The 20,291-nt window shown below is 50.1% G+C and overlaps 7 protein-coding genes across 7 annotated transcripts; 4 read left to right on the top strand and 3 right to left on the bottom strand.

Annotated features, from left to right (window-relative positions):
• Window positions 1-124: 124 nt before the first annotated feature.
• CONPUDRAFT_163903 (uncharacterized protein) lies at window positions 125-954 on the top strand (the record flags this gene model as incomplete). Its single annotated transcript, XM_007768604.1, has 5 exons — window positions 125-295; window positions 368-408; window positions 470-501; window positions 594-692; window positions 746-954. 5 exons carry the CDS (start codon window positions 125-127, stop codon window positions 835-837), a joined length of 435 nt encoding a protein of 144 aa, XP_007766794.1. The 3' UTR covers window positions 838-954.
• A 1,204-nt stretch (window positions 955-2,158) lies between these two features.
• Window positions 2,159-2,807, top strand: CONPUDRAFT_151891 (uncharacterized protein; the record flags this gene model as incomplete). Its single annotated transcript, XM_007768603.1, has 5 exons — window positions 2,159-2,326; window positions 2,384-2,424; window positions 2,480-2,511; window positions 2,564-2,662; window positions 2,713-2,807. The coding sequence occupies 5 exons, from the start codon at window positions 2,159-2,161 to the stop codon at window positions 2,805-2,807; spliced, it is 435 nt and encodes a 144-aa protein (XP_007766793.1).
• A 2,977-nt stretch (window positions 2,808-5,784) lies between these two features.
• On the bottom strand, window positions 5,785-10,735 carry CONPUDRAFT_101211 (DUF926-domain-containing protein). The gene is made up of 22 exons (XM_007768602.1): window positions 10,288-10,735; window positions 10,167-10,238; window positions 9,127-10,113; window positions 8,600-9,070; window positions 8,498-8,546; window positions 8,367-8,441; window positions 8,236-8,317; window positions 8,149-8,177; window positions 8,023-8,083; window positions 7,875-7,951; window positions 7,765-7,819; window positions 7,564-7,716; window positions 7,434-7,506; window positions 6,657-7,374; window positions 6,584-6,593; window positions 6,480-6,532; window positions 6,339-6,353; window positions 6,202-6,283; window positions 6,119-6,147; window positions 5,996-6,056; window positions 5,859-5,935; window positions 5,785-5,799 (listed from the first exon to the last, which is right to left on the bottom strand). The coding sequence occupies exons 1-3, from the start codon at window positions 10,704-10,706 to the stop codon at window positions 9,267-9,269; spliced, it is 1,338 nt and encodes a 445-aa protein (XP_007766792.1). The 5' UTR covers window positions 10,707-10,735; the 3' UTR covers window positions 5,785-5,799; window positions 5,859-5,935; window positions 5,996-6,056; window positions 6,119-6,147; window positions 6,202-6,283; window positions 6,339-6,353; window positions 6,480-6,532; window positions 6,584-6,593; window positions 6,657-7,374; window positions 7,434-7,506; window positions 7,564-7,716; window positions 7,765-7,819; window positions 7,875-7,951; window positions 8,023-8,083; window positions 8,149-8,177; window positions 8,236-8,317; window positions 8,367-8,441; window positions 8,498-8,546; window positions 8,600-9,070; window positions 9,127-9,266.
• Window positions 10,736-10,916: 181 nt separating this feature from the next.
• On the bottom strand, window positions 10,917-12,271 carry CONPUDRAFT_136067 (kinase-like protein; the record flags this gene model as incomplete). The annotated part of the gene is made up of 2 exons (XM_007768601.1): window positions 10,917-12,172; window positions 12,223-12,271. The coding sequence occupies 2 exons, from the start codon at window positions 12,269-12,271 to the stop codon at window positions 11,106-11,108; spliced, it is 1,116 nt and encodes a 371-aa protein (XP_007766791.1). The 3' UTR covers window positions 10,917-11,105.
• Window positions 12,272-12,801: 530 nt separating this feature from the next.
• Window positions 12,802-15,611, bottom strand: CONPUDRAFT_163898 (glyoxal oxidase). Its single transcript, XM_007768600.1, has 12 exons — window positions 15,228-15,611; window positions 15,087-15,177; window positions 14,973-15,034; window positions 14,788-14,915; window positions 14,729-14,734; window positions 14,590-14,670; window positions 14,514-14,544; window positions 14,109-14,464; window positions 13,696-14,051; window positions 13,382-13,644; window positions 13,208-13,328; window positions 12,802-13,155 (listed from the first exon to the last, which is right to left on the bottom strand). Exons 1-12 carry the CDS (start codon window positions 15,393-15,395, stop codon window positions 12,911-12,913), a joined length of 1,908 nt encoding a protein of 635 aa, XP_007766790.1. The 5' UTR covers window positions 15,396-15,611; the 3' UTR covers window positions 12,802-12,910.
• Window positions 15,612-16,566: 955 nt separating this feature from the next.
• Window positions 16,567-17,448, top strand: CONPUDRAFT_151886 (carbohydrate kinase; the record flags this gene model as incomplete). The annotated part of the gene is made up of 2 exons (XM_007768599.1): window positions 16,567-16,716; window positions 16,771-17,448. The coding sequence occupies 2 exons, from the start codon at window positions 16,567-16,569 to the stop codon at window positions 17,446-17,448; spliced, it is 828 nt and encodes a 275-aa protein (XP_007766789.1).
• A 280-nt stretch (window positions 17,449-17,728) lies between these two features.
• On the top strand, window positions 17,729-19,155 carry CONPUDRAFT_120998 (N-terminal nucleophile aminohydrolase). Its single transcript, XM_007768598.1, has 8 exons — window positions 17,729-17,761; window positions 17,814-17,829; window positions 17,878-17,904; window positions 17,961-17,975; window positions 18,028-18,199; window positions 18,279-18,445; window positions 18,510-18,761; window positions 18,829-19,155. The coding sequence occupies exons 1-8, from the start codon at window positions 17,759-17,761 to the stop codon at window positions 18,960-18,962; spliced, it is 786 nt and encodes a 261-aa protein (XP_007766788.1). The 5' UTR covers window positions 17,729-17,758; the 3' UTR covers window positions 18,963-19,155.
• The last annotated feature ends 1,136 nt before the right edge of the window (window positions 19,156-20,291 follow it).

The following is a 20,291-nucleotide window of genomic DNA, read 5'->3' as shown; positions in this document are numbered from 1 at the left end:
TCCGGGAGCCGCCCTACAGCCCGACGCGCCGAAACGTTCGCGTCATGATCCGTTAATTACACCTTCTCAGTACTACCGACGCGTTTTTAAACCACCATATAGTTTGGCACTCTCCGTGGCGACAATGCTAGGTTCAATTATCAGGACAGGCGTTTTTCTTTTGGCTATAACGGCAGCCATTGCTGCTGAGGACAACATCAAGCTTCCCCCAAACGAGCTCAAGGTTGACACCACATACCTTCCGTCTTCGTGCCCTCAGAAAACGAAATCGGGAGACACGATTCAGGTCCAATATGTAGGTGTTCCGCCACGCTTGCTTGGCCGAAGCAATGTCCGACTACTGCCATGACTTGGTCACGACTACTAGACCGGAAGACTTTACCACAATGACAAGGTTTTCGACTCTAGGTGCGTTAAACTCCACTTCGACTTGGACGCATATGGTTCTGACCATCATACATATCTGTAGCTACGATCGGGGGGAACCCTTTGAAGTAATGCGTAAGTGACCCCCGGACCTCTGCCGGAATCTTTTAACCATAACCATGGGACCTCATGGGACTACCGTCTAATTATCTCTTTTATCTTTACAGTTGGCGCTGGCCGTGTTATTCGTGGTTGGGATCTCGGGCTTCAGGATATGTGCATTCATGAGAAACGAACTCTAACTATACCGTCCTACCTAGCTTACGGTGCGTTCTCTCCTCTTCTCCTGTTGTCAACGACTGCTGACGCCTTTTGCTAGGTCCCCGTGGCTACGGTGCTATCCCTCGCAATGCCGCCTTAATCTTCGATGTCGAACTTGTTGGACTTGACAGCACGCCTCATGACATCTAAAGCAACGCTTGGTAATGATACTATCGTACAACCCTCAGTGAAACATAGAGTGAAACATCTCGATTGTAACGCTCTCCGATGGCTCCCCTTCGTACTTTTAGTAATAAAAACTATATCGCCATATAGCCAGGACTCTTGACTCCATAATATGTCAGATTTAGCCTGGAACAGCATGATGTTGGCCTGCCAGAGCAATGCCGGAATCGTGACTTTGCCTCACTCTAAGTCTGTATTGGCGTCACGAAATGTCACGGAGCGGAGTTAGCGGCATGTCGTTGTGCCACGAAAGCGATGTGCATTCCTGGCTTGCCGGACCATCGGCAGATGAGCGCGTGCAGCTTGACAAGTAGGGCGCGGGAGAGGGCCAAACCTGCTCGAAAACCACAAAACTTAAATAGACTGTGTGAGTCGTTAGCAGAGAAATAGCGGGTGAAGGTGTAAATACTCCAACCTCGTACAAGGGTAAGGAAAACCAAAATAAAGACCGTAAGCTACCGTAAGTAAGAGTTACTATAGGGAAAGCGGAGTTTCAAATACCCTTGTCACGCCGGAAAGTCCTCGCGTTTGCCTCTTCTCACTACACAACATTCGCGCACCCTACACCCTTGAAAATGCGGGTGGTGGGCGCATTATCGTGGAATATTTACCTGCCGGGGTGTGGGGCTGATCGGTGGGGAAGAAAGTACCTGCCCTGACGTTATATTGTGAAAACCGACTCAAGCCCACCCTGCGGAGCAATTTGCTCGTGAGCGACTAATGATTTTATTCTTATATGTTATGTGCGTTGAGAACACATGTAGACAAACCTACCTGTAAATATTTGTGGCTATCATCGGAGGGATGAGTGAGATATGGTCGAATCTGACTTTGTTTCACTGTGATGTGGGTGTTTCACTGAGGGTTGTACGATAGTACAGCCTCTCTCTCGGTTTATCTGCCCCCGCAAGTCGTTCCCGAACAGATACTATGGCGATCCCTGCTTGTTGGCACTCAAGCTGAAGGACTTGGCATAATTCTGTTTTCACTACTCTCAGAGATTATAAGGGACACGGCCATCGGTGCATTTGACAGTCCTCATTGGATAGAAACATGTAGATCACAATATTCCTTGCTTATAGAATTCGTCACAGTAGTAGACTGCTTCATGATCTTGGCGGTCCATATCGCAAGTGACAACCGGTTATGTACTTACGGAACTATATCCGTTTAATTCTCGAATCGGTGTTTTTTTTGCTTCGACAACGCGACTCGGACGCATTTCCTGCTCTTTCGTTCTATTCCCTCCTTAACTTGTGACAAATTCGTTCACTCATTGTCCCTCATGCAGATAATCAAGTTCTCTCTGTCAACCATATTCTTTGCGGTCTGCGCACTCGCTGCTATTGACCCTAACCCCGACGCTCCGAAAGAGCTGGTAGTTAAGACGACATACCTTCCCGGAGACTGCACCTCTAAAGCGAAGTCGGGAGACAGCATTCAGGTTCATTATGTGAGTAATGCACTCAATGAACAATGTATCTCTAGTCTAATACGCGCACCTCAACAGTCCGGAACGCTGTTTGCGAATGGTAACAAGTTCGACTCGAGGTAGGTGCTAGTAGAATCGGGAGTTTGGTAGATGTGTTGACTGAACCTTCTGCAGTTACGACCGCGGCCGGCCTCTTCCCCTTACTCGTAAGTATCAGATTTTGGTAACATGAAGCTCGCCTGCTCATGCTGTCTCTAGTTGGAGTTGGCCAAGTGATCAAGGGCTGGGACGAAGGCCTCCAGGGCATGTGCGTTGGGGAGAAGCGTACGTTGACGATTCCGCCAAGCAAAGCTTACGGTCAGTCATAATCTTACACCACTTGAACACCTCGTTAAACATAGATGTAGGTACACGTGGCGCTGGCAAGAAGATACCCGGTAGTTCTACGCTCGTCTTTGATGTTGAACTGATGGGTTTGGAGAGCCGCAAGGATGAACTTTGAAGACACTATGGCGTATGCATGATCTATCATGGAATAATGGCTGTCAATCTACTCTATAACTTAGGTCTAGTCGTGCCAAATATTGGATTTCCAGCTTTTACCTGGGATCTTCTCGTCTTGAGCCACGCTCCGAGTCTTATTCTATTCCATACATCGAGAAATCCTGGACCAGCTTCGAGGGGTCGCCCAATTCACTTGCGATCTGACGTAGCTTAAGCAGGATTCTCACGACAAAGGAGTGCGCAACGGAGTTACGGTCAAGTTCTCCAAGCCCGGCCGCGAAGGAATCAGGGTGGCAAACGTCACTATGTTGAGCACGGTGAGCCTGGTCAAGGCGTCAATATGGGCACCTATTGGGAGTTAGCTTTGCTTACATTGCAAACGCGGCATAGTATCCCACAGAGTCGCGACATATACGCCAGACAAGCTTCGTCCTTTTTGTTCGCACTATGAAGAAGGTGAAGGGACCCGAATATTGACATGGACGTGACTGACATACGCAGTTTAAAGCATTCCACGACGGTCATGATGAATATCACGAAATCATACCACGCGGCGTTAGCAAGCGTCATGTCACTACCAGCCAAAGCAACGGGAGATATTGAGACTCTTTGAAAGCAAGAGCCGCCAGCAACCTCGGGAGTCTCCAGGACTCCCAACATTCATGAGCCTAAGGCAACTAGAAATATGCCGTGCTAGGGTACTTACCTTGGAATCCAACCGTTATCATGATCCACGCAGCGACTTCACCGACAAGGAACAACTGCGACGCAGCGCCATAAGCAATGGTTGCATTGATAGCGCAAAGCAAGACATACCAAAAGAAATGCCTTTAGAACAATGATGGCCTTATGATTGAAGACGTACAATGCACGCGTTCGAAGCGCAATAACTATGCACCCGGCGATGGCATGGAACTGGTGAGTTGCACGCCTTTTGCATTCGATGGAAAGAAGGAGGACCTGCGATTGGTATAACCGTGATGCCTGACCAGTCGTACAAGATGAAAAACCCATAGCAAAACTGGTTCGTATTGGAAAAGCGTCAATGATGGATGTATCGAAGTCTTGTGGATACCTACCCTCGAAGACATTCCTGTGGGAAACATCACTGTATGCCTCAGTTGAATGCTGTACCTTCTTCCTTCATGCAGTCTTGACTTAAAAGCCAGGTTAATCATAGAGCTACAGATGATTCCATAGCGCGTGCAAAAATACAATATCTTGACAGGAAAGTTCGCCGTTCTGGATTTTAGCTTAGTGAGCGCGCGAACAATGATGCAGGGGTGTTGTCAATGAAATGCAAATCGTACCCATATATACTCAACCTGGATAGCTTTAACAACTGCTCGAAACTCGGAAAGGTACAAACTCACTTCCCTAGATAAGCCAATCAATTGCACATGCATTTCTCGAGCTAAGAGCCCACTCACTGGTCGAGTGAAAGTAGGGTATCGTACACCAGCAGCAACGACAGGGCCACTGACATAACACGAACATTTCAAGTCAAACCAAATGTAGACACATCTTCAAGTTGAGCGAGCAGATCGAGAGGAACTTCGAAGACTGGCGCGCTTACCATACGTCCACTGTCAATTGAAAACGAAGACGTTCTAGTTAGGGGTCTCCAACCAGGGCTAACTTCAACGTTGTCAACACGTACAGAGGACATTTGATTGTCACTTAGGAGTTGTAAAACGTCCACATCCATCCTCAGGTTTGCCCTTCGCTAAATGGAAGCACTGTTATCTACACAGTAGTACGTCCGGCCGGATGAAGTCCTTCAAGCTTGAAAGTGCAGAGTCCGGAAAGGTTCAGTGGCCAGACGAAGCACAGCGATGATACGGCAAGAGGCCAGGCCGTGATGCCACCCAGTGTCAGAAGAATTTTGCTTCCGCACTTCGACCTCGAGTAGCACATGGCAGTGCTCATGGGTGACGGTGGGTGACATTGCTTCCGAACCGGTTTTCAGGGCTCCTTCGTTTTGAAAGTTGTGTGACATGCAACTGATCCGGTCTAAACCTGGTGGTCTCGTGGTGCTCCAGTATCACCGCCGACAGCCGCCAACCCGCACACATTGGCTTTCTTAGTGACAGACGGAAAAATTAGTATTGCAGGTACATTTCTTCCAGCAAGTGTTGAAAGTCAATTCGGAAGTCTACTTGGGTCTTCTATCTTGAGCCGGTTAACTTGAGAGCGCTAAGTTGAGAGGCTTTGGAAGAGTGTTATGTACAAAAGATTGAAGTTCTCCGATAGTCAACCATATCCAGGGTACTTAAATCAACTTTTCAGAGAAGTTCAAAGTCTTTCAAAGAAACTGCCGGGGGTTAACCCAGCATCCGAGTCTTGTTGGTCACATTCATACATAGAAAGATCTTGAACCAACTTCGAGGGATCACCGAGCTCGTTCGCAGTCTGACGTAGCTTGAGCAAGATTTCCAAAGCGAAGATTGGCTGAAGGATGCGCAAAGGAGCGACAGTCAGGTTCGCGAGTTCTGGACGCGAAGGAACGACTTTGGTAAACATAACTAAATTTACCGCAATGAGTCTGAACAAAAGCATCAACGCAGAGCACCTTTTACGAAAAGATCGGCCTACATCGTCAATGCGGCGTAGTAACCTGCGGAATCGCAACAGATTCGCCAAACAAGTTTGGTCTTTTTTATGCGCACTACAGATGAAATGATCAGTAGGTCTGGGCAAGGAGGGCAATAAAGTTGCGGTGGTCTACGAACATAGTTTATAGCATTCTACTGTTGTCATGATGAATATAACAAAATCGCACCATGCGGCATTGACAAATGTCATGTCACCGCCCACCAATCCAACAGGAGAAAGGATCCCTCTTTGGGCACATGTACAACCTGCAAGTTCAGGGGCATCGGAGACTTCTCCTAGATCAGCGACAAGTGCACATGATTCAAGGACAAGAACGAACCTTGATATCCTACCGTGACTAGGATCAATGCAATTATTTCAGTAACAGTGAATAGCTATGGTGTGGCGACTTTGAGCTTCAAATCTTTGGTTTCACGAGGCTGTTAGACCTTACCACAACAAAGCCTTTGAGAGCAATGATAGCTTTATGGTTGTAGTGGTATAGTGCGCGCGTCCGGAGCGCCATTATGACTGATAAGGGATGAAAAAATGAGTTAATGTGCTAAATTCGTTGAACGGCTCGGAGAACACCTGTGATTGGAATGACAGTCACGCCCATCCAATCCTCTAAGACCATAAGGACGAGACAAAGCTGGGCCTCTTGTTTGAGTAATGGATGTTTTGTACCTGCGCTAGCCTGTTACGGATGCTTACCTCTGGCGATATTCCCCTGATAAACAGCACTAAAATGTTTCAGTTGAATACAGCCGAACCCTCTTGAGGCAGCCATAACGTACGCGCCAAATTGAGCAGAGAGCTCAAGATGGTTCCGTAGCGTGTGCAAAAGTACAAAATCTTGACAGACGAAAGGGGAGCATTCTATACTCGCAATCGCCTTGAGCACTAATGCGAAGAGGTTTTATGGCAGACATACCCAAATATACTCAACCTGAATTGTGTTACTCTATCAGTCACCACTTGGAGAAAAAAGTCGACCTTTGAGACTGGAAACATACTTCTCTGGCATGAGTCGTTCAGTCCTCAAACGTGTTTCAAGATGAAGTACTAGAAGGGCTTACTGATCAAGTGAAAGCAGAGTTTCGTACACCATTAACCAGGAAAAGGCCACTAGCGCAGCGTTCGGCTTGACGGGACTCAACGAAGCAAATCGAAACTTACCGTATGAATACTATTTAGGACAAGAGAGTGTTCTCGTCACAAATTTCCACTACTCGCCCTACAAACGACTTACAGAGGACATCTGGCTGTCGCTCAAGTCTCGAAGAGCATCCATAGCCATCCTTGTACTTTGCGATTGGCGGCACCGAACGCCGCTGGATAGTTGAGTATGCTTGTCGTGGAAAGGACAAGCGATTGTTGGGACAAGTCTGAAGTCTGAAGCTGCACTGAAGCGACAGCAAGCAGCTCAACGGACGAGGATGGGGGATAAGAAAGAAATGCGGTCTGGTGTTCGGCGCATTAATATATTCATTTCAGCGGCGCACGCGCGCGCGCGCGTTCAACCCGTTGTTACGCGTTAGCCTTGAGTGGCGTAAGAAGCGTGATTGCGATAGGAACTTTGTTCCCGAGCCGGCCCCGTGAGAGGTACTGAAGCGATGTTCAAAAGAGGAAATGCTATGCGTTATCTAACGTTTGGAGGTAACTTGTCAATCTATGTCTGCAAGATTCTTAGCTATAGTTTTCAAGGAGCACGACAAACTTTCAGATTGAGAGCGTCGTCTTTTCTTGATCCTCACTCCTACTCGTCCTGAAACTCCAATGCATCCATGGAGAAGTCCTGAACCAATATTGACGGGTCGCCTAGCTCGCTTGCAGTCCGGCGAAGCTTCAGCAGAATTCGCAGAGAAAATATCGTCTGAAGGATTCGCAAGGGAGTGACAGTCAAGTTCTCGAGGCCAGGCCGCGAGGGTATGAGTGTGCTGAACGTAACCAAGTTCATCACACTGAGCCTGGTCAGGGTCGTTTGGCGTCAATGGGGATCGTTTGAGCAGTGGCAAGAATGACTAACATCGTCAATACAACGTAGTATCCCGCAGAATCGCAGAATATTCGCCAAACAAGCTTGGTCCTTTTTGTCTGCACTGTGTGGACGAAAGTATCGATAAGTTTAAACAAGTGAAACATAGTGAGGAACGCACAGAACTTCAAACATTCCACCATAGTCATAATAAAAATTACAAAGTCGAACCACGCGCCATTGACGAAACCAAGTATACTGCCTACCACGCCTATGGGAAATACTGAAAGTCGCTGGAAGCATGTGCCGCTGGCAAGCTCGGAGGATTTGAGGACTTACTGTATGTCAGAAACAAGCGAAAGGTGTCATTTGAAAAACCAACCTTGGAACCCTACTGTGACGAACACCCATCCAATTATTGAGATGATAATGCTCAGCTATGAGAAACGATAAGCACTTTGCTGATCATTTCCTCAAGTGATCAGAGCGTACAATTACGCAAGCCCTCAGGACGTTGATGGCTGTCCGGTTGTGGACGTAGAGTGCGCGTGTTCGGATGGCCATGATCACTGCGGAGACCATGAAAGGTCAAGTTCATATACACCAGAGATGGCTCCTGTGGCATGTACGAAGCACGCACGTAAGATAGGAATACTAGTAGCACCACCCCAAACCCATACGAGAAAGAATCCCAGGCAGAACTATAGCAGCGGTGCATTACTTCGGAATATTCTTGCCCAAGCGGTCAATGAGCAGTGCTACACACATTTGATGATCTTCCTGTTGTGAACATGACTGCTGCCCTTCGTTAATCATTACCGATAAACCGCGCTGGTCAAAGTTACAAGCTTACGTGAAAACCCGACCAGGGAGTAAAGTAAAAACCCATAACGAGCGCAGAAATACAAGACTTTGACGGACGAAAGAGCTGCGTTCTGGGCTCGCTTTGAGCGTAGAGTATCCCAGGTAGAATTCGAGACGTACCCAGATGTACTCGACCTGCGTGGGGTCCATCAGCTACTCAAATTTATGAAGGCCGAGTGTCGAAAACCAACCTCTCTAGATGAATGTCCAGTTAGAGTACATGTGTATGCGTCGTAATGTAGCCGACTTACTGGTCAAGCGACAACAACGTGTCATATACCAACAGCATAGTAAGGCCCACTATACGCCCTATTTTCAACTCACTGGAAAAGCAGAAGTGGACTAATACTGACCGGAAGTATACTGTGAAGCGAGCGGCGGTCGTTCGTTCAAGAAGGCTTGAGCCATCACAAGCCAACTAGAGCTCGATACTAGCACGTACGGAGGACATCTGATTGTCGCTCACAACCTGGAGAGCATCCGTAGCCATGTTTGCGTTTGCTCCGCTGTTGTACAATAGTAGTCAGAGAGAAGGTTTACGATGTGCCAAGTCCTTGTCCAGCCTAAGGCGATGATGAAGGCAAGTACTTGGCCGGCCTGGGGTCAAGGATATGGCACGGCCGTCGGCCGGCTGACCAAGGCGCAAATATTGACTGTGATTCCCGACCTGTCTCGATGGCAGGAGGCACTTTATGTGCGCAAGCGTCCCTTGAGAGCGTCCTCAGGATCGCTTCAGCATGAGAGCAATCACTGCTGGCAGTTATTCAGCCTCGCAGCAGAGCTCAACGTTCAACAGGGGCCAGCTCAATTGGGAGTTCGGCCACCTTTGATGCGTGTATGATTACAAAATAAATTGGTCTGGGGGTTTGGCATAACATACTGTGTACATCATGGTTTGCAGAGTATGCGCAACCTCCGTCTGCAGTATTGCAATAAATTTCGGAGCCTGGGCCAAAGAACTTGTCGGAGCCTGTTCATCCGAAAAGTAGCCGAGCCCTGGACCAACTATACACACCCGTTCTACTGAGGGCGCGGGCGCCCCTCAGGCGCCTTCAGTCGCTCGCTCACCAGCTCGCTGAACTCCTCCCTGAGAATTGCTTCCCTGCGCTCGCGCTCCTCCTTCTGCAGCTTGAGGATGCCGCGCTTCTCCTCTGCGCTGATGACTTGGTTCTCTTTGCGCATCCGGACCGCGTTCATGCGCTTGTGCCGGCTGCCGCTCATCACGTACCCGACCGCCTCGTAGTTGGCGATTTGGTCCGACGTCAGACCAATCTCACCACGCCGAGGAATACGTGAGTCGGTGCCGTCCTGCAAGAACGCGGCCATGGCACTTCCTTCGCCTCTGAGGAGGGCGCCTCCGTAGGCGCGTTCGTCGACCTTCTTGTTCGCGATCATTTTCTGAAGGGGCTGAGGGCCCAACTCGTCGTCCTCCTCCTCTGATACGTCTTCCATATGGCCAAGGGCAGCAGACGTTGAGACCGCAGCCGATGTACTGGCTCCAGCAGCAGGGGCGATGAGTGGTCCTGCGGCAGGCGTCTTCTCCACCCATTCATCCTCATCCTCCGCCCGAGTTGGTGATGGACTCCGACTTGGACTAGGCGGTCGGATGCTCTTGCTCCTACTCCGGGTCCTCCGTCTGTGCCTCTCTCGCTCGTCGTCTACGCTTTCTTCATCGTCGCTCCTGGGCCTCTTTTTGTGCCGCTTGCTCGTCCGCTCCGACCTCTCTTTCTCCTTCCTCGCTCGCTTCTTCTCCTTCTCCTTTCTCCTTCTTTTCCTCCGCTCTTCCTCATCTGACGAGTCCGTTGAGGGTGTTTCAGAGCGATCCCGGCGACGACTTTTGCGCGACTTGGAATCACGAGTAAGATTTCTGTAAATCAATTAGAAAAACTGGAAACCTCCGACAGAATTTATCACACATACACATCACGGGCTGGGGCTTTTGGAGAGGGAGGCCAGATGCTGAACGTTGAAGCGTCTCTCTGTGCTTGCCGACTTTATTTACGTTAGCATTTATTATGTATCATGCTGCAATTGCACGTACCTATCCAACCAGTCACCACCGCCACCATTCCCATATCCACCAGGAGGAGGTCTATCTCTCCCTCTGTTTGGATACATACTCTGCTGCGATGGAGCCTGCGGTGGCGGCGGAGGGCGCTTGTATTCACCATAGTCAGGACTGGCCCTGCGTCTGTCGTCACGGTCTCTGCTTGGCGGGCGCCGTTCACCACGAGAATGTCTATCTTCCAAGCGCCGCCCTGAATCTCTATCATAGCGGTTTTCGTCTCGACTGGTGCCTCTGTCTCGAGAGCAGTCCCTGCCATTTTCCCTTCTTTCTTCCATGGGGGTTGGCTTGCGGTCGGGGCTGCGTCTTCGAGGAGAGGGCGACCTCCTCGGCGGGTATCTGTCTCTGGGCTCTTGAGGAACGAGCCCCATGCGAGACGGATGAACGGTGGCCATAGTTGCAGGGGATGGCGGAAGTAGGCAAGCAAGGCAGTGTGTAACGTGTAAGACCTACACCTGTGGTCTTGCCAATGCCAGTGTTCGGCGTGGGGGTCGTGAGAATGTCGCTGCTTTTGTCACTATGCTTGACTTTAAGCAAACTAAAGAGATTCTCGGATAGTAGTCTCTTGATTGGAGTGCCTTCTTGCGAGGGGAAGAAATATTCCACGAAAAAGACCAATGTTTGGTGAGGTACTAAAGGTACAATACAATGCAAGATATGCTGAGCTGGGGATATCACTAGATGTATACTAGTATGCAATTATCACAATTATCGTTTTCTGCTTAAACGCCCCGACTGTTCGCAAAGGAAGAATTCATACGAAAGTAAACCAAAACACACGAAGCAAGAGAAAATCATGCCTGCCCGTTCATCAAATCTTCTCTCATTAGCCGCCTACGGGTATTCCATTTCGCGAGGTACTTTTTCGCCCGCTCCTCGAAGACTTCACAGCCGTCAAACAACGACGCGGGTATCTTGTCCTTGCGCTGATCCCATGGCTTTACGTCCACGGTCTCGCACCGGTCGATTGAGACGAGTATCATGCCGAAGCTGTATGCGTCTGCGAGGATGGGATCCTGGCATTCCCCGCGCAGCACCTCAGGTGCGGCAAATGGACGCGTGCCAGGGTGTATTTGCTCGACCTGCTTTGTAGCCAGGCGCGTCATTGTTCTACTTCCCGGCTTCCGGCCCAGGTGTGCGAACGGGTCAACGGGGTCGCCATCTGGAGAGGTAAACGTCGAGTCCATCGACACCGAGCGTCCAAAGTCTAGGAGTTTGACCGTGTCCGAAGGTGATGTCACCTGGATATTGAGTAGAGAAAGGTCGCCATGGCTGAGGCCATACGAGTGAAGATGTGTCATGCCGTCCAGCAGCTGGTTGTGGAAGTCGATCTTCTTTGCGCGCTCGAGCGTTGGTCGAACCTTGATTACGTCGTAAAGTGTACGTCCGTCAATGTACTCGAGAACCATCCCCACGTTCTCAAGTGAGCCCAAGAACGCACAAATGTTACGATGCCGTGACACCGTGGTGTAGACACGTAGCTCGGCGAGAAATTGTGTGGTGACATCGAAGGCGTTCGTCTGCATCTCGCCGTTTATCTCGAGCTGGACGACTTCAGGTTTCTTGACCACACACTTGAAAAGTTCTGAAGCAGACCCCTGGGCAACGGGTGCGAGGTGAGAAGTGGGGTTTGGTGGAGCAGCGTAGGCGGTTGGAGTTGGGAACGAGAAAATGGACGTCGGGTGGCGAGGAGGGCGGAAAATGGGTATTGAGGGGTTGGGTGAGGTGTCATTGTTTTCTTTGTCGCCAATACGGTGCTTAAAGAGGCTATCATCATGGTTGACGGCAGTTTCCTCGGACGACGAGAAGGATTTGGTCGAAGTTGGGGACTCGATTTTCTCTTCTGGTTCGTCGACTTCAACTGAAATTTAGGTCAGTTTAGGGAGGAGAAGGAAGGAAGACAGGACGTGCCCATCCACCAGTTCTTCTTGGAAGTAAGGGTGAGCCGCTTCACGTGCATCTTAGCAGCCTGTATGAGTGGGGAGGGAGGCAACTTTGGTCGCGGAAGTTCCACTGAAGGCTTTGGGAGATCTGAAGGGTCCACAGTCTGCATCATGGTGGCGGAATGCTGGTTGAAGAGGAAAGGAAGAGGGAGCGGATTTAAGCTGAAAGGAGGCTGTGGCAGGAGAAAGAAGATCAGGGTGAAGCACGTTGGTCAAGTCGGAAAGTCGGACCAGGTGTCAAAGCCACCTTGGTGTGTCCTATCTATTTTTGGACAACCCCTACCCCGCAATCTAATCTTTGCCCTAGGTCTGGCCGTCAATCATCGCTGCTGCCCTCGGCAAACCGCGCTAACTGGGCTATTAGCGGCCTTGAATCAACGTAGATCGCCCGAGGACATGGTTGATCGGTTTAATGAAGGTAAACTACAACTTAAAATCGACCAAGAACCTTCGGTCAGTTTTCGGACCACAGCGTCACAGGCACCGAATGTAGCGTTAAGGTGTTCTAGCACAACATGTTCTCCATTGCAAAGTATTTATATATAGGTACAAAGCGATAATTTACTGCGTGAGGGTTCATCCAAGTTAGATAGAGAATGTCATTGGAAAGATAGTCTGGTTCGTGAAAAAATAGTCTGTTGCGACTGCAGTGCCGCCTAGACCGACATAAGTAAGACCGAGGTGAGAATGACTCTCGCGACAGAACGCGCAAAGTCCGACACAGAGTAGGCGAAGAATCTCGAGACAGCTCCAGACGCGTGGCTGGTGGATCCATGTGACATGGAGATACCTGAGTCGGGCAAGACAGACGAAGGTGAGACTGATTGCTGCTCAATCTGGCCGGAGCCAACCATGACCTGCACGCCAATCGACGGGATACCATTCACCACGACGAACAAAACTACGCAAGCCGGTTCAATATTACGCGTGACTGGAGCAAAAATGCAACGTACGTGCGGGACCAGGAGGGAACGTCGCGGGATTGGGCGGAAGCTGTGCGACATGGAGAACGCCACCTCCGTCATCGGCGCCGGTGAATGTGTTCTGCAGCTGAAGCATCCTCATACCCATATTCTGCAGTTCTCAATGAGCTTCCCGTCTTTTCTGGCATTGAAGATGTTACTCGCCATAGTATGCGTGGAAAACCCAGTCCGCATCACAATCACGTTCGCGTTCTGGATATTGTCGACTTGCGAGAAAAGATCGGCAGATGTGAGCTCGACGTCGAAGAACAGACCACCGTATGTGAGCTGAGTCGGGAGACCTTGGGGCTGAGGGCGGCGTTCGTTATAATATGAAGGGTAGAAACGTTCCATGCGATATTCTGTTGGGTAAGGCGCCGTCAAATTAACGTCACTGTTAGGGTTCGAACCCGCAACAAGCACAGAGCCTGCAAGATCCATGAGCCAACTAAGATGATAGGAAGTAAAGTATATCGTACCATCAGGGAGAAGTGTAGCAGAGGAATGATACATCCGAGGTATGATGCTTTTGAAAATCCCGTTACGTGACCACTGTTGTCCCGGAGACGCGCGAGGATTGTAAATGATAGGTGACGTGAGTGCCTGGTCGGCATACGATTGACCAATGGTAAAGGACGTGTTTCCGTAACCAGCGGTGCCTGTCCTCGCTCCGTTGAGACATAGAATCTGACCGTTAGGGAGGAGTAACAGGTTTCCCATCGTTCTTCCCTCTGGCAAGGGATCGAGCTTGCTGTACGAAGACGATAGGTCTGGGGTAATCTTCACGCAAGACGTCGATGCGTTATAGTGAGGAATATCCCAGTTCTGGTTCCACCTTCAGGCGATTCAAGACATTTAGTTGAGATTATAGCCTGGGTCATTGAGAACCCACCCATTGTTTGTTATATTACTTCCACCACAGAACATGAGAGTCGCTGTGTAGTTGTTAGCGGGAGTCAAAGGCAGCATCACAGACCCAGCACTAGCAGGATACACTCTGACAGCGTCAGGCATGTCACTAAGTTGTGTTTCCCGATTTTGGACATAATCCAATAGAACGGTCTTCCAGCCCGACTGAACGAACAGCTTCCCAGAAGGAAGAAGCCAAATCAGCGGATAGAGGTTGACAGGTAACGTGTTTTGTAATATTGGAGACGTGACCGGGTTGCCTCTAGAAGGGAAGAACTCATACGTCGGATTGTTCTGTCCTGCGCTATTGACGTAGCCACCCCAATTGCAGCCACCCATCTGCGAGCCCGTTGAGTGATGGAGTCAAAGAGCTGACCGTCTGACTCACAATAATAACACGGCCGTCCTCTAGCGTTTCTCTGGGAGACATAAGTGAATGAATGACAAGATGAGCGCGGCCTTACAAGCTAGGGTACCAGCGTCTTGTGGTCATAGGCGGAGCCAGCATCCAGTCGCAGTTACCGTCATCGCAAGGGTTCAGCAACCTATAACGGCCAAGTCTGTCAACAAGGTTTCGCATTTTTCTTAGCCATGGAGTCGTACCGAATTCTATTTGCACAAATCGTCAGTTGAGCTTAAGCCAACAGTGCTACATCGCTTACGATTGGCCTCCGTCTGGGTCGTTGTACGGCAATCCACCCGTCTGACTGTGCGCAGTTGCTCCACCGTACGTGACCGCCTGATTACCGCCGACATTGATCCATGTCCCGTTGCCCAAGACGCTTCCTCCCTTGAAAATGGGTAAGTATTCATTGTACACAGCCATTCAGGCGCGGGTGTATCATACCGCGCAGAAAGAGTTCGTAATAACATCCATTGGCCTAGTTTGCTTCGAGCTCGAAGACCATTCTGCGAAGTTTGTGCAGCTGACCTCGATGAACAGAGAGGGGCAAATGCGTACCTGATGCCCAGACAGGGTGTCCCTTAAACTGACTTGGGTTGTTCTCCGTCTTGTCGATGATGTAAACCTTGTCCGGTGTACCGAGGAACATCTGACAAGCTATAGCTCGAAGACGCGTGAAAAGGTACTCGACGGGCGTACCTGTTGAGCACTACCCAGGCTGTTTCCAACCAGCTCAAACTGCCCGACGCTGCCTCTGTGCGTCGGCTGCGTCGGCATCTGGTTGGTCGAAGCTCCTTTGCCGCCAGCGGCAAGCAGAGAGATGGTGCATGCTAACGCAGTTGGACGAAACGCCATAAAGAGGGGCATGGAGAGCAGAAGTAGAGGCACAACGTTAGGAGGAACTCCTCAGGGATTGCAATCTTATCAGCATAGGGCTTGTTGGGCTGGGTTTGAGTACTTTGGCATCCGGCATGCCGCATTCCAGGGGCTTTAGGCTAGCCATCCCGAGTCGACGTAAGAGAGGATTCGTCAATAGAGATCCAATGAAGATATTTGTGTCAGCTGCCCGCCATAGCTCTGGAGATCTGGAGTAAGAGGGTGGGGAAAGAGAACAGCACGATAAAGCTTCGTCCGAGTTATATGTGTTTAGTGGAGGGGCAACTGACGGCCGCATTCACATGGAGTACCGCAACGTAACGCGACCGTCGCGCACTCTGCCATTTAGACTAATACCACATAAGGAATGTATCAAAGTTTGGTCACTGGTAGTTGGTAAACTCACCCACTCGAAGACCAGCATTGAGTGTATTGGTCATAGATCTGTTTGTTTGTCTGAGCGCGTTCAAGCTCAAGGTGAGCTGCTGCGATAGGGGCGAACTTTGTTCACACGCTCTTCAATATTTCCTCTACTATCACTACATAAGCTATTTTACACTCGCCCCGAACTTTCTCCAACGGATCATTTCGGTTCACATGAGGGGTTGCGTATGTTCGGACCGGGGTGCTTATCTCGGCCAATACATGTTTTTCTCCCGCTAAAAAAGGCGGATAAATTGCGGGCGCTCCGGCGACGTTGACGTCGCCATATCGCATTGTATCTTTCGGCGCTCGTTTGCCTATCCCTTTCCCCGCCGCCTGATCTCAGACTTTGGTAGGTACTAGTCTCAGCTCCTACCGTCCTGCGCTGGTTCTCATCGTAGAGGTACACCCCCCAGCTGCACTCAGGCTCCCGCGCTTACTAGATGCTTCTAGGTGCTCTGACTCGGGTGGCTACATAGGTCTTGATCACTGGGAGATCATCTATAGGGCAACTTTCCTTCAGCGTCATTATATCAGTACGAACTCATAACTCATTTATGAGCAGGGTCTCAGGCCTTTGTGACTAACAAACGTATTCGTTATAAGCAACCTGATTGTATCTGATAGCCCCTAAGCGGACAAACGATATAGTCAGCCTTGTCAGCCGACAGTTGAGGCAAGTTCAAGGGCGATCGAGTTAGCCGTGCTGATGGTCAAGCAGGGTCATAATCTTGCGAAAATGTCGACAGTCTCAGGCAGCTACAGGGGCGAAGCTAACATCACTGAACGCAGAATGAACTACGGCGTTGATGTCGAGCGCGCTGATGACCAGCAACCGGGGCAGACGGCTCCGCGGGCTGTTGAAGACGCGCTCTTTATTGTTGTTATGGTCAGCAGCCTTTCATGACATCCCCACTGCTACTTGCTGACTGTCAATGCTTAGGGAGTGTCTGGGACAGGGAAATCGACGCTCGGGAACTCGCTAGCCGACGCGCTCAACATCGAATTCAAGGACGGCGATGATTTGCACCCAAAGGCAAACATCGACAAAATGTCACGAGGAGAGCCTCTAAACGACGAGGATCGCGCACCCTGGCTCGAGATAATCCGGACGACCGCACATCAGACTATTCAGGCCCAAATAGGTGTGCGGCAGAGCACGATCGAGCCAGAGAGAATGCCACAAACGGAGAAGACTCACGCAGACCACGCGGACGCGGCTGTGAGAGCTGGCTCGAAGATCAGGACGAACAATACTAGGCCCGGTGTCGTGATTGCCTGTTCAGCGCTGAAGAAGCGGTATCGGGACGTGCTTCGTGGCAAGACGGTGTCAGGAATGCTGCCGGACAAGATAGAAGCGCCGCACCAGCATGAGTTGCCGACATACTTCGTATATCTAGAGGTGCTGAAGGAGAGGGGGGACGTCGACAGGATCTGGGCTCGCATGAAAGAGCGCAAGGGTCACTACATGAAGGCCGGGATGCTGGAGAGCCAAGTGCAGGCCATGGAGTCACCAGCGGGCGAGGAGAGGGTTGTGACAGTGTCCATCGATGATGCAACGGAGAAGCAGCTAACAGACGCACTCGATGCATTCAAGCTTGATTACTATCGCGCCGAGTGAGCTCAGCCCAATGGTTTTGAAATACGCATGTCGAGTATGACTTTCCGAAGCAATAAACCATATGTAGACAACCCGCTAGCTTTAATAAATCCCTGTCGGTTTCATCGAGCCCGAGTGAGTGCAGATTTTTTTTGGCGAGGAATCGCAAGAGCCTATGAGCGACGATTTCCAAATAGTTCGCAGCCAAACATATCATGATGCGTGGTTGTCTTCGGCCTTTGCCGAGAGCCATGGACGCGTACGCCTGATCGACGCGTCAGTTACATATCCCTTGTGATCCTGTCCCTCTACCACCTTTACACTTTCCGCCATGGTATGTCCAATGCAGAACATTTGCTAGGTGGCTAAAGCTAATATCCGATTAGGCTAGAAGATATGATAGTACGTCCCATGTTCAAACGCACTATGCATGCTAAACGTAACTTGAAGGTCGAACCACCATATTCTCCCCTGAGGGTAAGTCCCAACGTCCGCAGTGGCATTTATCATGTAGCTTATTCGAAGAATCTCAGGGCGTCTATACCAGAGTAAGATATACTCATAACTCCCTGAGCCGAACCTAAACTTGCATCCTTCCAGTCGAATATGCCATGGAAGCAATCTCGCACGCCGGTACGGTGCTCGGCGTTCTTGCCAAGGACGGCGTCGTCCTGGCAGCTGAGAAGAGGGTCACCGGGAAGCTCCTCGATCTCTCGGGAGCTAAGGATGGCGGGTACGGTGGTAGTGGCGAGAAGATGTTCTTGCTGAACTCGTGCGTTACCCTTCGTGCTTTGCACCTTGCTTGGCTAATCACCTATTTCTCTCTGATCTTAATCCCTTGATCATCGCAGAAACGTCATCGGTGGTGTGGCTGGTATAACATCAGACGCCAACTCGCTCGTCAACTATGCTCGGACGACAGCCCAGCGGCACCTGCTGATGTACAATGATGATATCCCTGTCGAACTTCTTGCTCAAAGACTATGCGATCTGAAGCAGGGGTACACGCAATATGGAGGTGCGAACGTAGTCTCAAAATTGCCACCCATTTTACGGCATTGATCAGGACTGTGTTAACACAGGCCTTCGGCCATTCGGTGTCTCGCTGCTTTACGCTGGCTATGACCCTCATTACAAATTCCAGCTGTATCACTCCGATCCATCAGGAAACTACTCGGGCTGGAAAGCGACTTGCATAGGCGCCAACAACGGCACCGCCCAGAGCCTCTTGAAGCAGGAGTACAAAGATGATATCCTCGTCAAGGATGCTATTGGCCTCGTGCTTCGGATCATGAGCAAGACAATGGACAGCACCACGCTGGGTAGCGAAAAACGTATGTTTGACATCATTGCCCTAGATATATCTCGCATAACCCCACTAACCTCTTGGACTCTTTACAGTTGAATTTGCCGTATTGACCTACGATGAGGAGGCCAAAGCACCCAAGGCCAAGATCTACAAGCCTGGCGAGATCGATGCTCTTTTGCAGGCTGAGGGCCTTGCGAAGAAGGAAGATGACGAGATGAAGTCATAATCTTGTACATGGACTGTGTAATCATAAGCGGCGCTTGCATTTTTCTCATCATGAAACTTAACATTGAACCTGGGCGGTGATCAGCCAGATTTCACTATACCGTCATCACCAAATGTTCGCCGCTTCGTCTCTTGAAGGACGCGTCATCGCACAGCAGATAACGTATAGGGAAAAGGATGATATATTTGCAAGATTCATGAGCGTCGTGAAGAGTCATGCACAAAGTACTGGCAAGCAGCCCGCTCCCTCACCCACTAGCTACCTGCACACATGCGTCGTTCGTGCCCCCTTTTGCCTTTGCTTGTTGTAAAAGCAGTGCCCGGCACGCCCCCGAAAGAGTATGCTCCTACCTCCGATTACTAGCGTCAGCGAGGGAGAGGTTTTACCACTCGGCCAGAAAAAATATCAAACGAGAAGAGACGAACAAGTAAGGACAAGAGAAGACGAAGAGGAGAAAAGAGATTCAATAATTTGATAACCAATAAATGAAAGGTTTAACGAGTGAACTGGGGTCGGACTGATGCATGTACAAGGTATACTAGCGTCAAGCTGGGTGGAGAATGCGACTTGAGAGAGGAGATGAGAAGGAAAAAAGAGAAATACGGTGAGGTGAGTTGCTGGAAGAGATGGCGATTGTGATAACGGGATAGGAGGATGAGTGAATTGGTTATGTGGCGTCTGGGGATGGCAAATGGGAGATGGAGGATGGGATTGGAAGTTGCAGGAGGCTTGTAAATGTGAGACGAGACGCGATGCAAAGTCCGAGTCCACAAAGAGGAGTAAAGGTCTATGAGCAAATAAAGTGCGAAGACTATCGACGATTATCCTGTTGATGAAAACATCAAAAGAACATTATGCGTCAGCTCCTCTGGCTGCACTTTCAATCACAAGAGATCACTCACTACATGGGCGACAAAAAATCATGTCGCCACGAATAATATGCAACGCAGGAGACATCGCGCGGACGAACGGCCACTCGTGTATGTTGGGCCCCCGAAAGCGCTTTGCCTCCGCTGCACGCAACTGAAACCCAAAAAAGGTCCTGCAGCCCAAGTTGGCCCACAGTCAGCCAGACAACTCCACTCCACGACGGGGTATTTTGCAAAGATATGCGACAAGATGCGGATAGAGAGAAAACCGAGAGCGAAATTGATGTGATTTGAAAATGGCGACAAGCGGGAAACGGAGCTGAGCTGAGACCCAACGAAGACGTGGCGTTTGTCTTGACAGGGCAGGCCACGCCAGACAAGGTAGGGAAACGCGGAATGTATGGACGGGATAAGGCAAAGAAGAGGCAGGCAGGCACATTAACGGCGGCAAGTACGGTAG

Source organism: Coniophora puteana (genome assembly GCF_000271625.1).
Source record: "Coniophora puteana RWD-64-598 SS2 unplaced genomic scaffold CONPUscaffold_4, whole genome shotgun sequence".
Classification (NCBI taxonomy): domain Eukaryota; kingdom Fungi; phylum Basidiomycota; class Agaricomycetes; order Boletales; family Coniophoraceae; genus Coniophora; species Coniophora puteana.
This window is presented reverse-complemented; position numbering and strand designations above follow the sequence as displayed.

Coding starts and splice junctions, on each gene's coding strand:
- CONPUDRAFT_101211 (XM_007768602.1), bottom strand. CDS start 10,706: ATGGCCACCGTTCATCCGTCTCGCATGGGGCTCGTTCCTCAAGAGCCC. Junction 10,239..10,287: donor GGTGGTGACTGGTTGGATAG/GTACGTGCAATT, acceptor ACGTAAATAAAG/TCGGCAAGCACAGAGAGACG. Junction 10,114..10,166: donor AAAGCCCCAGCCCGTGATGT/GTATGTGTGATA, acceptor ATTGATTTACAG/AAATCTTACTCGTGATTCCA.
- CONPUDRAFT_163898 (XM_007768600.1), bottom strand. CDS start 15,395: ATGCCCCTCTTTATGGCGTTTCGTCCAACTGCGTTAGCATGCACCATC. Junction 15,035..15,086: donor ACACCCTGTCTGGGCATCAG/GTACGCATTTGC, acceptor CAAACTTCGCAG/AATGGTCTTCGAGCTCGAAG. Junction 14,916..14,972: donor TTACGAACTCTTTCTGCGCG/GTATGATACACC, acceptor CCCATTTTCAAG/GGAGGAAGCGTCTTGGGCAA.
- CONPUDRAFT_120998 (XM_007768598.1), top strand. Junction 18,200..18,278: donor AAGATGTTCTTGCTGAACTC/GTGCGTTACCCT, acceptor TGATCATCGCAG/AAACGTCATCGGTGGTGTGG. Junction 18,446..18,509: donor GGGGTACACGCAATATGGAG/GTGCGAACGTAG, acceptor GTGTTAACACAG/GCCTTCGGCCATTCGGTGTC.